This window comes from Oryx dammah, unplaced genomic scaffold (genome assembly GCF_014754425.2).
Source record: "Oryx dammah isolate SB20612 unplaced genomic scaffold, SCBI_Odam_1.1 HiC_scaffold_5, whole genome shotgun sequence".
NCBI lineage: Eukaryota > Metazoa > Chordata > Mammalia > Artiodactyla > Bovidae > Oryx > Oryx dammah.
The window spans coordinates 16,708,173-16,724,591 of record NW_024070189.1 but is presented as its reverse complement, the minus strand read 5'-3'; the positions used below and the strand labels follow the sequence as shown (position 1 = coordinate 16,724,591).

General features: G+C 42.0%; 1 protein-coding gene across 5 annotated transcripts in view; it reads right to left on the bottom strand.

The window, feature by feature from the left end:
* The window catches only part of KIAA0825 (KIAA0825 ortholog), a 434,350-nt gene that overhangs the window by 237,492 nt on the left and 180,439 nt on the right, over positions 1 to 16,419 (bottom strand). For all 5 annotated transcript variants that reach the window (XM_040241509.1, XM_040241510.1, XM_040241512.1 and 2 more), the window contains one exon: positions 2,797 to 2,976. In XM_040241509.1, the coding sequence (XP_040097443.1) occupies positions 2,797 to 2,976 (180 nt within the window). The remainder of the gene's footprint in view (positions 1 to 2,796; positions 2,977 to 16,419) is intronic.

The following is a 16,419-nucleotide window of genomic DNA, read 5'->3' as shown; positions in this document are numbered from 1 at the left end:
CCAGTTTATATATTTCATTACTGAATTCATATATCAATAAAGCAAATGTTTCAAAAAGTTTAGTCTAATGGAAAAAAATAAAGAGAAATAACAAGGCCTGTGATCAGAAGTCCCATTTTTTGGTTCTGATTCTACGATTTAATCAGTGAACAATCTCAGGCAAGTCTCTTAACATCTCTTGCTGTGCTTAGTTGCTCAGTCATGTCTGACTCTTTTCAACCCCACGACCATAGCCCGCCAGGCTCCGCTATCCATGGGGATTTCCCAGGCAAGAATACTGGAGTGGATTGCCATGCCCTCCTCCAGGGGGTCTTCCCAACCCAGGGATCGAACCCAGGTCTGCTGCATTGCAGGCAGATTCTTTAGCATCTGAGCCACCAGGGAAGCCCAGGAAGACTGGAGTGGTTAGGCTGTCCCTTCTCCAGGAGATCTTCCTGACCCAGGAATCGAACCAGGGTCTCCTGCATTGCAGGCAGATTCTTTACCAGCTCATCTACCAGGGAAGCCCAGCAATAAAATGAGGATACTGCCTTCTTTGTTTTCAACTTTTTATTCTAAAGTGATAAGACTGTGATGTCTTATGGATAAGCTATACAGAAATCATAGCATGTTTCAAGAGGAAGAAAATAAACCAGTTTTTAAGTAATGTACTCCAGTCAATCTGGGTAAGTTATCACATTAACTGAAGCATAGATCTATTAGTGTAAAATGCAAATATTGTGGGATTATGGTTATGTGTCTCAGCTATATTTCCTTGAAACCTGTTATTTTTCAAGTCAAATAGAAACCACAGTAAAAGACTTAGTTTTCTTATGAATTAGTGTATCTTATTAGGGATTTTAAGATAACTGTAATTGGTAACAGAAGAATAGGAGACTTACAAAGATTTAAATAGGAGAGAAAAAAAAAAAGGCACAGTCCCTCATGACCACTGCGATGTCTGTTTCTTTCAATTCAGTAAGTCTACATCAGAAATAATGCTCTCCTGTGGCTCAGCAGGTGAAGAATCCGCCTGCAGTGTGGGAGACCTAGGTTCGATCCCTGGGTTGGGAAAATCTCCTGGAGAAGGGAAAGGCTACCCACTCCAGTATTCTGGCCTGGAGAATTCCATGGACTGTACGGTCCATGGGGTCACAAAGAGTCGGGCACCACTGAGCGACTCTTACTTTCACTTTAAACTAGAAGACTGACTGTTTTTGGATAAAAAGCAAACAGTGAGGGAACACATGAAAACTAGAAAATAAGACTATAAAAGGAGATAAGTTAACATTGATGGAGAAACAACTTGCACAAAGGCCAAGCATTTTTCATCACTTTGAAGTTATGCTCCTTTGATCCCTTGACAAAATTTGGTCTCTGTGAACAACTGTACTACCTGTTCCTATTCCAAGAGACTTTTCTGACCTGGGGGAGGAGAGTTTGCTCAATGTGTAGATGGAAGAGAAGACTAATTAGGGGCAAGGAGCAGTTTTGCTTTCTCAGGCCACCACCTAAAATCCATTGATCTCTTCTAAGTCATTTTCAGTATGGTTTTGTGCTGAGTGTCAGATGGTTCAAGAACTTAAGAACTGAAAGAGAAATAATGGTTGAAGCAAGTGGGTCCCCGATTCTTTATAATCTTGTGAGACAATTCAGCTCTTATCCTCACCAGAAACAACTCAAAACAGCAGGGGGTGGAGGAGCTTTCAAGGTTGTTTTGCTTTCAGTTCAATAAAGTCTACATCAGAAATAATGCTTTCTTTGAAACTAGCAGACTGACCATTTGGGGGGTAAAAAGGAAACAATGAGGAATATATGAAAACTAGAAAATAAGACTTTAAAAGGAGATAATTATCACATAATTATCTTTACATAAAGCTATATATTGCTATTTTGCAGTGATAATAACCAAGAGAAGATGTAACATAATGACTTAAAAATAGTTAAAAGGATAGTCAAGTAATGTCTGGAGGATAGCTAAAAAGAACAAAACCATGATTATGAGCCAGTTAGGTTTTTTAATATGGATTCTATTAAGTATTTTATGGAAATGGTGGTTCCAAAACAGTGTATAAGAAAGCATATAGGTTGAAAACCAAATGTAAATGATATATATGGTTGATGGACTGACAGGATAACCACTAAATCCTCATCCTTTATTTTCCCAAGACGTTAAGTATAGAGATTTAAAGACAGAATATTAAGGATCAAACAATGTGAGAATGTTTACACCTGGTCCTGAAGGTTGGGTAACCCACGAACACTTCCTATTTAGACATGTAACTCATTCTGACTTTACCATCCATTCGAGCTGTGGGCAGGAGAACAACACAGCTGGAGAAAACATAGTACCCCCAAAACAATGATAGGACTTACTTAAATGTCTAGAGAGAGCCACTAGGCTCATCATAATAAATGCCATTTACATATGAAGAAAACTGGCCTGCAAGTTTGTCCATCAGCTTGTTTAATAAAAGCATCTGAGAAGCACAAAGTATTTTTTTACATTTTACTAAACTTAATCTGTGGTAAATGTTAAATTTTTAATAAAAAAAGAAAATCTGCATAACATAATTTCTAGGTAATAACTTCCCCCCTCAACTTTCTCCCTCACCTTGTCCTAAGTATGTTAAATTTTGATGGGAGCTAATGGTTAATGATTCCCCAAAGTAGCCTGTATACTGAAAAAATGTAAGATAACCTTTTACAAATAACAGATTCGGCAAAACTGACATCAATAAACTTTTAAAAATGTCTTTAAAGATATATTTGGGTATCTATAAAACACTACTTTTACAAATATTAACTTTCTCATACCTGGAATGTTATATAAGAAGTCCCATAATTGTTCTTCTTCCATGTAACTCACAAAGACATTTCCAAATGTTTGTGGAGAGAAAGTGCAGTGGTACAATACTTGAAAGACAGCTTCTATCAAACTGGGTCCTTGGTTCAGATTATTTTCTGTATTGGAACCTTGTTCTTGAAAGGTACATTCTTGAAAAGAACAAAAATGATTTAGTAAGGTAGGTATCAATGAATATGATTACATTCTTATTACTAATGCTAGCATAACAGTGTAAAAATGTGTTTGATTATTATTTACCTAATAGGAGAAATGCCATATTCTTTCAGATCGAAAGTCCATTCCCCAATTGGGTCCAAACCCAGTATAATTTCTGAGAGAATTATGGATATTTGTGGGGGGGAAAAGCTATGAGAAGAACCACATGATATCATGTCAAAGGGCAATAGTAGCTTACTTTTATGTCAGAATTCTTTATCCTCTTAAACTTTTTTTGATTTCTTTTCTCATTTAAAAGTAACACACACTCATTTTAGAAATTGTAAAAAATTCAGACTAAGAAACTAAGAAAACTAAAAGTGCATCAAATCCTACCAACCAGTGATAGTTACTATATTTGGTGCAATATATACAAACATACACTATATATATGTGTGTGTGTGTGTGTGTGTGTATAACTTGAACATCAAACAGAATTATTTTATATACTCCTTATTATTGAAAATCTACTTATAACTAGTTGAATCTTTGTATCTCTCTTTGGGAGTTTTGTTCTGAACATTATATACTCTTTATTCAGAACATAAATTTCATAGGAAATTCACAGTTATAGTGTTCTCAGTAATATGCTATCAATTCTACAAATAAATTTATAAATGTTTCTCAACCCCATAGCTTCCTGTCATTTCAGAATGAAGAGGTTTCTCAGCTTGTTTCTCAGTAAAATCAAATAGGAATTCCCACAAAGACAGATTCATTTTAATCGGCCTTTTTAGTCCTCCTCCGGCTCCATTACCGCTCTTCAAAGATCAGTTCCTCTACTGTTGCGTTGACAGGTTGGACTGAAAAGGTGAAATAATTTCTCTCTTGTTTAGATAATTAGTATGCTATGTCCAGTATCATATGTAAAAGTATTTTTGAGTTAAAATAATAATGACTCACAATGTTTATCATAATTTAAATATATTGAAAAAACACAATCTAGATCATTTTGGAATAAGTACATTTATTTTCTTGCTCATTTGGAAGCTCATCACTTCTATAGTTCCTCTTGATAATTTTATTTCTGTGATTTGATTTTCATGATCTAGAGAGTCTTCCCTAGGATTTTAGCTGGAACTATTGATAAAACACTGTCCTCTTTCTTCTGGGGCTGCTAAGCTGGTAGAAAGTAGGCTGGAAGCTACTAATGTCCATTTTGGGGAGAACTCCACAGAGAACCCATCACTTCATGGCAAATAGATGGGGAAACAGTGAAAACAGTGACAGACTATTTTTTGGGGCTCCAAAATCACTGCAGGTGGTGACTGCAGCCATGAAATTAAAAGATGCTTGCTCCTTGGAAGAAAAATTATGACCAATCTAGACAGCATATTAAATAAAAAGCGGAGACATTACTTTGCCAACAAAGGTCCATCTAATCAAGGCTATGGTTTTTCCAGTAGTCATGTATAGATGTGAGAGTTGGACTATAAAGAAAGCTGAGTACAGAAGAATTGATGCTTTTGAACTGTGGTGTTGGAGAAGACTCTTGAGAGTCCCTTGGCCTGCAAGGAGATCCAGCCAGTCCATCCTAAGGGAGATTAGTTCTGTGCGTTCATTGGAAGGACTGATGTTGAAGCTGAAACTCCAATCCTTTGGCCACCTGATGAGAAGAGCTGACTCATTGGAAAAGACCTTGATGCTGGAAAAGATTGAGGGCAGGAGGATAAGGGGATGACAGAGGATGAGATGGTTGGATGGCATCACCGACTCAATGGATATGAGTTTGAGTAAACTCCAGGAGTTGGTGATGGACAGGGAGGCCTGGCGTGCTGCAGTCCATGGGGTCACAAAGAGTCAGACATGACTGAGCGACTGAACTGAACTGAACCGAACCACTGAGAACCAAGCCAATAACGTGAGTAGAACCAAGAGATGGCACAGTCCTGATGGAATGACACTGTGTGAGAGCCTGGATCCAGCAATGCCTGTATACTTACGTTAGCTGAGCTGATAAATTGCCCTTTTTGGTTAAATCAGGTTAATTTGGGGTTCTTCCATTTGCATTCTAAAGGGTCCTAAGTTTTTCATCGAGCATAAAAGGTTAAACAACATAGAGTCCTAGTCTAGGCATTCATAATTTCACCTTTTTAAAATCCAAATAGTTTCCTCAGTTCTCCCTGCCTTTCTGTCCCTCCAATTCACCTTATATTCAAGTATCAGTTATCCTTTATGTCACTGCCCCAAATTTAAACCTTCCCCTGCTACTGCACTTTCTTAGAAATTCCTGAACCTCACAATCCAGAGTTTCCACAATCTTTCCCAAACTATGTTTTAATCCCCAGACCTCTGCTCCTCCCTAACTAGTGTACTTGTTTCCCTTGCACACGTTCCCTCCCATCTCCTTTTGTTGGTCTCTACCACTTCAGTTCAGTTCAGTTCAGTCACTCAGTCGTGTCTGACTCTTTGCGACCCCATGGACTGCAGCACGCAGGCCTCGCTGTCCATCACCAACTCCCGGAGTTTACCCAAACTCATGTCCATTGAGTCGGTGATGCCATCCAACCATCTCATTCTCTGTCGTCCCCTTCTCCTCTTGCCCTCAATCTTTCCCAGCATCAGGGTCTTTTCAAATGAGTCAGCTCTTCGCATCAGGTGGCCAAAGGATTGGAGTTTCAGGTTCAACATCAGTCCTTCCAATGTACACCCAGGACTGATCTCCTTTAGGACGGACTGGTTGGATCTCCTTGCAGGCCAAGGGACTCTCAAGAGTCTTCTCCAACACCACAGTTCAAAAGCATCAATTTTTCTGTGCTCAGCTTTCTTTATAGTCCAACTCTCACATCCATACATGACTACTGGAAAAACCATAGCCTTGACTAGATGGACCTTTGTTGACAAAGTAATGTCTCTGCTTTTTAATATGCTACAATGTTCTGCCCCAGTAAAATTCCCAAGATTTAATCCATTGATTACTATGTCAGCACTCACTATACTAGATGCTGAGGCCTACGCCTTCCATGAATTCACTGCCTGCCTCCTTGTGTGTGTGGGAGGGGAGAGGGTATGACAGACAGGTAAACAGTCATTTCAACAATGTAAAGGTAAGTCGGACGACCACACATCCCAGATTGCCTCGGGCAGTCCTGGTTTATGTCTATGGCTCCGGGATGATTAGTCATAGCATCCTCTTTCATTCTCAAAAATATTCTGGTTTGAATAAGGAATTATTCCACCACCTTAAGTCTAAGTGCTTTAAATCGGAGACACTGGAAATACAGAGGCCGGTGCTTTATATCTGGGAAGGGAACACGGAGAAGTCACAGGAAAGATCATGTCTCAGCAGAGTCTTTAAGGGGAAGTAGGTATTTACTGGCATGACAAGGTGGAGGTGGGGAAGGTAGTTTCCAAGAAGACAGGAGAGCTGGTGCAGTGGGGGGAAGACATGTAGCTGCTGGTAGGGTGACGTGGCTGAAGTGGGAATGGTGGGAGGGACGGGGAGGCAAAACTGGACAATCAACACAGCCTGGAAAACCTAAGGCCCCATGAATCAAGCACTGACAGTACAGATGGAGAAAGGGGAATGGGTATGAGGAATATTATAATAAAAATAACGAGGTACATTACCATTGTTGTTATTACCAGCTACATGTGTCAAGATATGTCAATGGATATTTTTTATTTCTATTTTCCCTTGCTTTGAAGAAAGTAGTCTATTTCTGTTTACTTGCCTCAGGGATATTTGCTATTTGGAAAGCACAAACAGACTGAAGTCAGTTGCCCTCCTAGATTAAAAAAAAAAAAAAAACACAAAGAATGAAAGAAACAAAGAAAAGTTAAATCCATTGAATAGTTATTAGTTTGAACTAAAGAAAAAAAGCCACTTTTTATGACTCAAAGTATTGGTACGGCCGGATGATATGAAAGTGGAATCATATGTGTCCGGCAGGGGTCAGGGGTGAGGGTCGGGAGAGAGGACACCTCTGGCACTGGAGAGCGATGTCTTGGGCTGCAAGAACTTTGCTGGATGGCAGTGCACAGTGAGGCTTGTCTGGGGGAGGTAAGGAGGAACCCTCGATCCTTGACATGGGTTCTCAGTCTCATCAAAGGTTTCAACCATATCTGACTGCTGTGCTTGGCAGGAGTGCTTGGAGAGGAAATAAAAAAGGGTACCTGTGCAGTAACCAGAGTGACCAGATAATTGAAAATTGATACAGTCTCACGGGGACTTCTGTACTCCCCTGGGGTAAAGTTGAAAGCCCTAAGAATAGCTACAGTTAAAAATCCTACCAGCCAGGCAGCTGGGGCTCAGAATCTTCATAAAATTGATTTGAAGACAAAAAGTGACTTGGATATTCCTTGTATATCTGAGTTTATGAACTGAGATTTATACCAACTCCATAAAAGCAGAGTTACTACCCACAAGGTACACTATGCTGAACATCACATGAGCTACTTTATGTCTAATTCCATCCTCATAATACTCTAAAGAGCCTCCTGATGAAGGCAAAAGAGGAGAGGGAAAAAGCTGGCTTAAAACTCAATATTCAAAAAACAGATTATGGCATCTGGCTCCATCATGTCATGGCAAATAGAAGCAGAAAAGTGGAAGCACCGACAGATTTTCCTGGGCTCCAAAATCACTGAGGATGGTGACTGTAGCCATGAAATTAAGAGACACCTGCTCCTTGGAAGAAAAGCTAAGAAAATCCTAGACAGTGTATTAAAAAGCAGAGACATCACTTTGCCAACAAAGGTCCATGTAGTCAAAGCTATGGTTTTTCCAGTGGTCATATATGGATAGAGCTTCCCTGATAGCTCAGTTGGTAAAGAATCTGCCTGCAATACAGGAGACCTGGGTTCAATCCCTGGGTTGGGAAGATCCCCTGGAGAAGGGAATGGCTACCGGCTCCAGTATTCTGGCCTGGAGAACTCCATGGACAGAGGAGCCTGGCAGGCTATAGTCCAAGGGATCACAAAGAGTCGGACACGATTGAGCAACTTTCATTTGTACAGATATGACAATTGTACCAGAAAGGAGGCTGAGCACTGAAGAATTGATGCTTTCGAATTGTGATGTTGGAGAAGTCTCTTGAGAATCCTTTGGTCAGCAAGGAGATCAAACCAGTCAATCCTAAAGTAAATCGACCCTGAATATTTATTGGAAAGACTGATGCTGAAACTGAAGTACCACCTGATGTGAAGAGCCAACTTATTGGAAAAGACCTCAATTCTGGGAAAGATCGAGGGCAAAAGGAGAAGGGGTGACAGAAGATGAGATGGTTGGATGGCATCATCGACTCAATGGACATAAGTTTGAGCAAACTCCAGGAAATAGTGAAGGACAGGGAAGTCTGGGGTGCTGCATAGAGTCACTCACACTTCAGGCTGGTGGCTGAACAACAGTGGGCGTTGGGGCAGGCGGTCCCTTAGAATCTTGGCCTAAGCCTTCTTCCAGCCTCACAGCTTTACACCTGGCTTAGTAATTCTGTTATCCTTTCATTTCAAAGATCTTTTTTATGTAAAAGTTTCCAGTTCTCCATCTCTGGCTCTGATCTTTCTCTTTCATTCTCTTTGCTGTGTTTGCTATTTTTGTCTAGGATACCACTATTGTCTGTTCATCCCAAGGCTCAATGCCTTAGCAATTTTCATCCCTTCTCCAAATTGTTAGATGTAATGAAATAACTGGGTCCTTGCCCCCATCCCCCTTTCCATAATGTATCAAAGGTTGCTTTGCCTTCCATTGAGTCCCTTCTTCTCTGTTTCTAATGTAGGGGAGCAGAATTTGCCACCCTAAGATGTGTCTCTTTGACATATTACTTATTTTAAGCTGATTAGTTTTTAAGAAGCACCATACAAGGCAAAAACTCTGAAAACCAAGTAGGAGTTACCCTTAGGTAAGAAACAATCAATTCGTAAGGGAAATCTCCATTTGTTAAGGGAGTCTTCCTTGTTGTACTTGGAAGAGGAGAATTATCAACTCTGTAGAAACTCTTATCAATGGAAAAGGCACTGACTTAAACCTGGATAATGACCTTACCCTGATCAACTTTGCTTCTGCTGGTAACCTCCCTTAACTAACTCTCCCCACCCTCATCATCCTTTTCTATCTTTAGCTGAAAAGTTAAAGTTAAGTCGCTGAGTCGTGTCCGACTCTTTGCTACCCCGTGGACTCTAGCCCACCAGGCTCCTCCGTCCGTGGGATTCTCCAGGCAAGAACACTGGAGTAGGTTGCCATTTCCTTATCCAATCTTTAGCTGAGGGTGTATCAAATCTGCCTGCAGTGCAGGAGACCCAGGTTCAATCCCTGGGTCAGGAAGATCCCCTGGAGAAGAAAATGGCAACCCAGTCCAGTATTCTTACCTGGAAAATCCCATGGACAGAGGAGCTTAGCAGGACACATTCCATGGGGTTGCAAGAGCCGGACATTACTTAGCAACTAAACCACTAAGGGTGGTATTTAAACTCTCTGCTACTGCTACTGCTAAGTCACTTCAGTCGTGTCCGACTCTGTGTGACCTCTTAGATGGCAGCCCACCAGGCTCCCCCGTCCCTGGGATTCTCCAGGCAAGAACACTGGAGTGGGCTGCCATTTCCTTCTCCAATGCATGAAAGTGAAAAGTGAAAGGGAAGTTGCTCAGTTGTGTCCGACCCTTTGCAACGACATGGACTGCAGCCCACTAGGCTCCTCCGTCCATGGGACTTTCCAGGCAAGAATACTGGAGTGGGCTGCCATCGCCTTCTCCATTTAACCTCTCTAGGTGGCTCAAATGGTAAAGAATCTGCCTGCAATGCAGGAGACATGGGCTTGATCTCTGGGTCAGGAAGATCCCCTGGAGAAGGAAATGGCAACCCACTCCAGTATTCTTGCCTGGAGAATCCCATGGACAGAGGAGCATGGTGGGCTACAGTCCATGGGGTTGCAAAGAGTTGGATACAACTGAGCGACTAACATTAACTTCGACCATTTAGGCGAGTTACTCAGTTTTCCCCAGTGGGTGGGTGGGTGTAGGTGTATTAGTCACTCAGTCATGTCTGACGCTCTGTGACTCCATGGGACTGTAGCCTGCCTCCTCGGTCTATGGAATTTTCCAGGCAAGAATACAGGAGTGGGTTGCCATTTCCTTCTCCAGGGGACCATTCCAACCCAGGGATTGAACCAGAGTCTCCTGTGCCTCCTGCCCTGGCAGGCAGATTCTTTATTACTGGGCCACCTGGGAAACCTGTCTCCATGCAGGCATGTTATCAACCTTTGGTTTGTCTCCTGTTTATCTCCAGTTTATTTCCTGGACTTACCAGAAGAATGTAGAAGGGTAGAGGCAAGTGTCTTCTTGGGGTGGGTTGGCTTGTGCAGCCTGCCTGACTACAGGGGGTGCATTCTGGCCCCGCCCCCCTGTTAAGTCCATCAGGGAGGGCTCTGCCGCAGCAAGGGAGACCTGTGTGTTTTGGCTCTGCTGGTCATTGGGGGTGGAGAGTGGAAAGCTGGGACCTTTGGAGGGATAAAGGGACCAGCTCAATCGTGGAGTAGTGTTGGCAAGCCACATATTTGAAAGCATATTCTCTGACCCAGGTTTTGCCAATAATAAAGCTGCTCTTTCGAATTCCGTCTGCCTTCTCCTTTATCTATCAAACAGTTTCTATATTACATAAACAAATAAAAGATTCGGGAACAGGTTGTCTTTTCAGTAACACTGAAGGGCCCTTTCCACTGCAGACATTATTTTAAACTCCTGGTGAGAAGTGAACTTGTTAGTGCTTCCGAGGAAGGGTGGTGTCAGGAGAGGAACTCGACCACCAACCCATTGGGAGGCTGTGTTTACTGCTACCAAAGATTTACACATCCATGGTGCCCCAGCTCTTTTCTTTCCAAGACTGCTTAATTTTTGCTTTCCACAAGAATTGTTGTTAATGACAAGCTCCTGCTGAGTCACTAAATGGATTTGGCAGTAATGCTGGGAGAGAGTGTGCCATGAGCTCGGGATTGGATTAACCAGACACTCAGGAGCATCCCCAACCAAGGGAAAAGACAGAAAGACGCCCATTAGATATAGGGATGAGCCAGAAAGTGCACAGACAGGAAATGCAGCGTATAAAACAAGGACCCCAACCCAGGACCCCAAACCCAGGACCCCAAACCTAGGACCCCAGGCCAATAAATTAACACCAAAGAAAAAGGGGGTGGAGCAGCACGTGAACACTGTTTTAGGGAAGCTCTAGATTGGAATGCCACAGCCTAGATCACTATGAAAACTAACAGTAAGAAAACTGAAAAAGTGAGTGAAGTCGCTTGGTCATTTCCGACTCTTTGCGACCTCTGCTGGGCTGCACCCCACAGGTCTACAAAGCCTGTACTTGCCCAGCTTCAAGGCGAAAGAGCCAGGAGTCAGAGACAGAAAGATCAGTGGTTTAAGGCAGCGGTCCCTAACCTTTTTGGCACCAGGGACTGGTTTCTTGGAAGACCATTTTTCCCAGGCTGGGGACAGGGGGCTGGTTCCGGTGGTCATGGGAGCGATGGGGAGGGGCAGGTGAAGAAGCATCGCTCACTCTCCCACTGCTCACCTCCTGCAGAGCTGCCTGGTTCCTAGCAGTATGCAGGCTGGTAGTGGCCCACAGTCTGGGGGCTGGGGACCCCTGGTTTAATGGACGGGAGAGCTTACATGTCTGAAGCAAGGTCCTGGAACGACACCTCCCCGTGTGCCTCACCGTGTGCAGCAGGGTGCGGGCGGGACACGGCAGCAGTCTCGACTTTCAGAGAGAGGGGCAGATTGCCTGCTGCTGGGGAACTGGTGTCAGGCAGGCTCATTAGTTACCAGGGAAACTTACCGCTCCCTAGACAAGAACAATCAGCAGCTGGAGCCCAGGGCAAGTAAGTAGGAAGATCAGTCCTGTGCATGGGGTTTAGGTGAAGCAGGCACTGGCCGGGCAGGGGAAGCAAACACAGAACAACAGAGTAGCCATCTTGAGGGGCCTGACCCGCAACCTGCCAATTATTCACAAGCTTTCAGTAAATGTGACTCATTACTGCGCCCGCCGCCCAGCTTATGCTTCCTTGTGGCTCAGCTGGTAAAGAATCCACCTGCAATGCAGGAGACCTGGGTTTGATCCCTGGAGAAGGGAAAGGCTACCCACACCGGTATTCTGGCCTGGAGAATTCCATGGACAGTCCATGGGGTTGCAAAGAGCTGGACATGTCTGAGCGACTTTCACTTTCACCCCAACTTATTCTGATAAAATTGAAATCTTTAAAAAGACATCTGAGGAAATGGAGCTTAAATATATGAAGATCAAAAATATTCTTTTTAGAGATCCTCTGGCCCAAGTTTTTTTCCTAGGAATTATTATTATGTTGCTCTATGTTCTAAAATGCTTGTATATAAGTTGAAGTTCAGCAGTTACAACTTATCCTATGCTGTTTTCCTCAATACCTAAATAATCATTGGACATTAGGTTTCGAGCTCTTTTGAATACCCAGAGTCCTAAATTCTGGACTATGACAGTGGTGAGATGGGCAGCAGGTCTTTATTGAATATCTGCAATGGTACAAGCCCTATGCTAAGCGTTTCACATACAATCTCACATTTATCTTGAGCCTCAAAAAACTCCATTTTGTTTTTAATAAATGAAGAAACCAAGTCTTAAAGAGGCTGACCCTTAATGAAATAAAGGAGAGAAAAGTGTTTTAAAAATAATCAAGAAAATAGCTACATTCAATAAATATTTATGACTGAGCAACTGATTCCAGTTCCTTGAAACCTGATAACCTACATGGCATACACAGGCAATTATGTATGTTCAAAAATTATTTTGTTTTATTTACACATTAGTAAATATAGATAGTTTCAAACAGTTCTGATTGTATTGACCTGTATCTACTGAAGTCCTTCCTTAAACTCTAGAAGGTAGGATTTTCCAAAGTGCATTTGTGGGATGTTACTGGGTAGCACATATGTTCTGGGAAGTGCTGGCTTCAACAATAGTAAACACTTTTGTTTTTTGCAGGATTTATCACAGCCTTTAATTATTCATGAGCTCTGTGACTCTCTAAGAAGGCATTTTAGTATACATGTGGTGTTTCTAAGCATTTTTGACCATGAAACCCTTTTCTAGTATTGCATCTAGTGAGAGTGCTATTCAATAAAACTGAATCTAGGAATTATGTTTGCAAAGAGTCTCTTACATTAACTCCAAGCCTTTTAGGTTTGCAAATCAAAGTGAGCAGCTTGAATGCAAAAGGAACAGGTAAAAGAACAAAGGGCTATTCTGCCTAAGGACATTCTCAACTGGAAAAGAAATTACAAAGCAGGTTATCAAAGTTGTATTTAATTTGAATTCAAACAAATAATTTGTAGAGTAAAGAGGAATTTTGCTTCAGCTACTAGTAGGCATTAGCAAGACTAACAAGCACAGCCAAAATAGGTCTTTAAAACTTTGATTCTTACCCTACAGATTAATACCAACTTCTAACTGATTAAGAAACATAATGAGGTCATATGGTTGGCAGACACCTTACACGGAGCTCCATTATTTGGTCAATAAATGAATAAATACTTGTGGAGTGAATGAATAAAAAGCCTTCTAGTATCTGTGACAATGCTGACCTAGCTTCCTTTTGAATCCGTTTAAGAGTAGGATATCCACCACCATTCAAGGCAGCTGGCCATCTACTGCTTTGGACAGCTCAAGTTACCAAACTGCTTGTTGCATTTAAAAAACAGAGAGAGAACACTTATTAGAAAGGTCCACAGAAATCCAGCCTAGTCTCTTTAGGTGAACAGAGAAAGACACACAGAGTTGTAAACAACATCCTCAGTTATGATTACGGATGACCAGCTGGTGTTTTGGTTGACAGGCAAAATCCATTTCCTTTTAACTTATTCCCAACCAAGTCCACTTGCAAAATTGAATAGCACAGTTTTTTTTTTCATTTTTTTTCTACATGATGACTTAAAATATTTGAATGTAGTTATCCTGACTCCTCTAGTTTTTTTCTTCTCCAAGGTACACATACACAATTCATTCAAGGAAGGTTTTTACTTCATATCACTTTGGCTCATTAGTGGGCATTTGCCACTTAAGCAGTTTGTGCCAAGGAAAGACCATTAAGCACAGGTGGACTGTTGGTCCAAATTCTGCAACTGGCAGACTTAAGGACGAAGAAAAGAGTTTTGAGCTTCACTTGTGCTCTTGAATAAGCACAAAGTCCACTGAGCAAAAGGTATCAATATTTCAAAGGGAAATTTCCTCTGTAAGGTAGACACCATGCTGATCTGTCCAGCAGGAATGTCTACTCAGACCATGAGAGAGAAGTTAAAAGCACCATGCTAGGTCTATGGACCACAGCCTTGTCTAACTCAATGAAACTAAGAGCCATGTTGTCTCGGGCCACCCAAGATAGACGGGAGATGGTGGAGAGTTATGACAAAACGTGGTCCACTAGAGAAGGGAATGGCAAATCACTTCAGTATTCCTGCCTTGAGAACCCCCATGAACAGCATGAGAAGGCAAAAAGATAGGACACTGAAAGATGAACTCCCAGGCCGGTAGGTGCCCAATATGCTACTGGAGATCAGTGGAGAAATAACTTCAGAAAGAATGAAGAGGTGGAGGAAAAAAAAAAAACAACAACACCCAGCTGTGGATGTGACTGGTGATGGAAGTAAAGTCCAAACCTGTAAAGAACAATATTGCATAGGAACCTGGAATGTTAGGTCCATGAATCAAGGTAAATTGGAAGTGGTCAAACAGGAGATGGCAAGAGTGAACATCAACATTTTAGGAATCAGTGAACTGCAATGGCCCGGAATGGGCGAATTTAATTCAGATGACCATTGTATCTGCTACTGTGCCCACAAATCCCTTAGAAGAAATGGAGTAGTTCTCATAGTCAACAAAAGAGTCCAAAACAAAGTACTTAGGGGCAATACCAAAAATGACAGAAGATCGCTGTTTGTTTCCAATGCAAACCATTCAATATAACATTAATCCAAGTCTGTGCCCCAACCACTAAAGCAGAAAAACTGAAGTTGAATGGTTCTGTGAAGACCTACAAGACCTTCACCAAAAGGTGACCAGGCTTCAACAGTATGTGAACTGTGAACTTCCAGATGTTCAAAGTGGATTTAGAAAAGGCAGAGGAACCAGAGATCAAGTTACCAACATCAGCTGGATCATCAAAAAAGCAAGAGAGTTCCAGAAAAACATCTCCTTTGGCTTTATTGACTACGTCTAAGCCTTTGACTTTGTGGATCACAACAAATTGTGGAAAATTCTTCAAGAGATGGGATACTAGACCACTTTACCTTCCTCCTGACAAATGTGTATGTAGGTCAAGCAACAGTTAGAACTGGACATGGAACAACAGACTGGTTCCAACTTGGGAAAGGAGTATGTCAAGGCTGCATTTTGTCACCTTGCTTATTTAACTTAATGCAGAGTACATCATGCAAAATATTGAGCTGGATAGAGCACAAGCTGGAATCAAGATTGCTGACAGACTTATCAATAACCTCAGATATGCAGATGCCACCACCCTTAAGGCAAAAAGCAAAGAAGAATTAAAGAGCCTCTTGATGAAAGTGAAAGAGGAGCATGAAAAAGTTGGCTTAAAACTCAACATTCAGAAAACTACGATCATGGCATCTGATTCCATCACTTCATGGAAAATAGATGGCGAAAAAATGAAAACAATGAGAGACTTTATTTTCTTGTGCTCCAAAATCACTGTAGATGGTGAATACAGCCATGAAACTGAAAGATGCTTGCTCCTTCAAAGAAAAGCTATGACCAACCTAAACAACTATTAAAAAGCAGTGTTATTACTTTGCCAACAAAGGTCCATCTAGTCAAAGCTATGGTTTTTCCAGGAGTCATGTATGGATATAAGAGTTGGATTATAAAGAAAGCTGAGTGCTGAAGAACTGATGCTCTTGAACTGTGGTATTGGAGAAGACTCTTGAGAGTCCTTTGGACAGCAAGGAGATCCAACCAGTCCATCCTAAAGGAAATCAGTCCTGAATATTCATTGGAAGGACTGATGCTGAAGCTGAAACTCCAATAGTTTGGCCACTTGATGCGAAGAACTGACTCATTGGAAAAGACCCTGATGCTGGGAAAGATTGAAGGCTGGAGGAGAAGGGGACGACAGAGGATGAGATTGTAGGATGGCATCACCGACTCAATGGACATGAGTTTGAGCAAGCTCCTTCGTGATGGACAGGGAAGCCTGGTGTGCTGCAGTCCATGGAGTTGGACACGACTGAGTGACTGAACTGAACTGAAGTCTATGTGCAGGTCTTCTTGCCAAATGACCACCTTGCAGAAAAGTGAGCGCCTGAGTGCTGCACAATATTCCTGAACAAGGCTTGGCAACTACAGCCCGGGGGACATGACCAGCTTGATTCCTGTTTGAGGAAGGCCCAGAGCCAAAAATGATT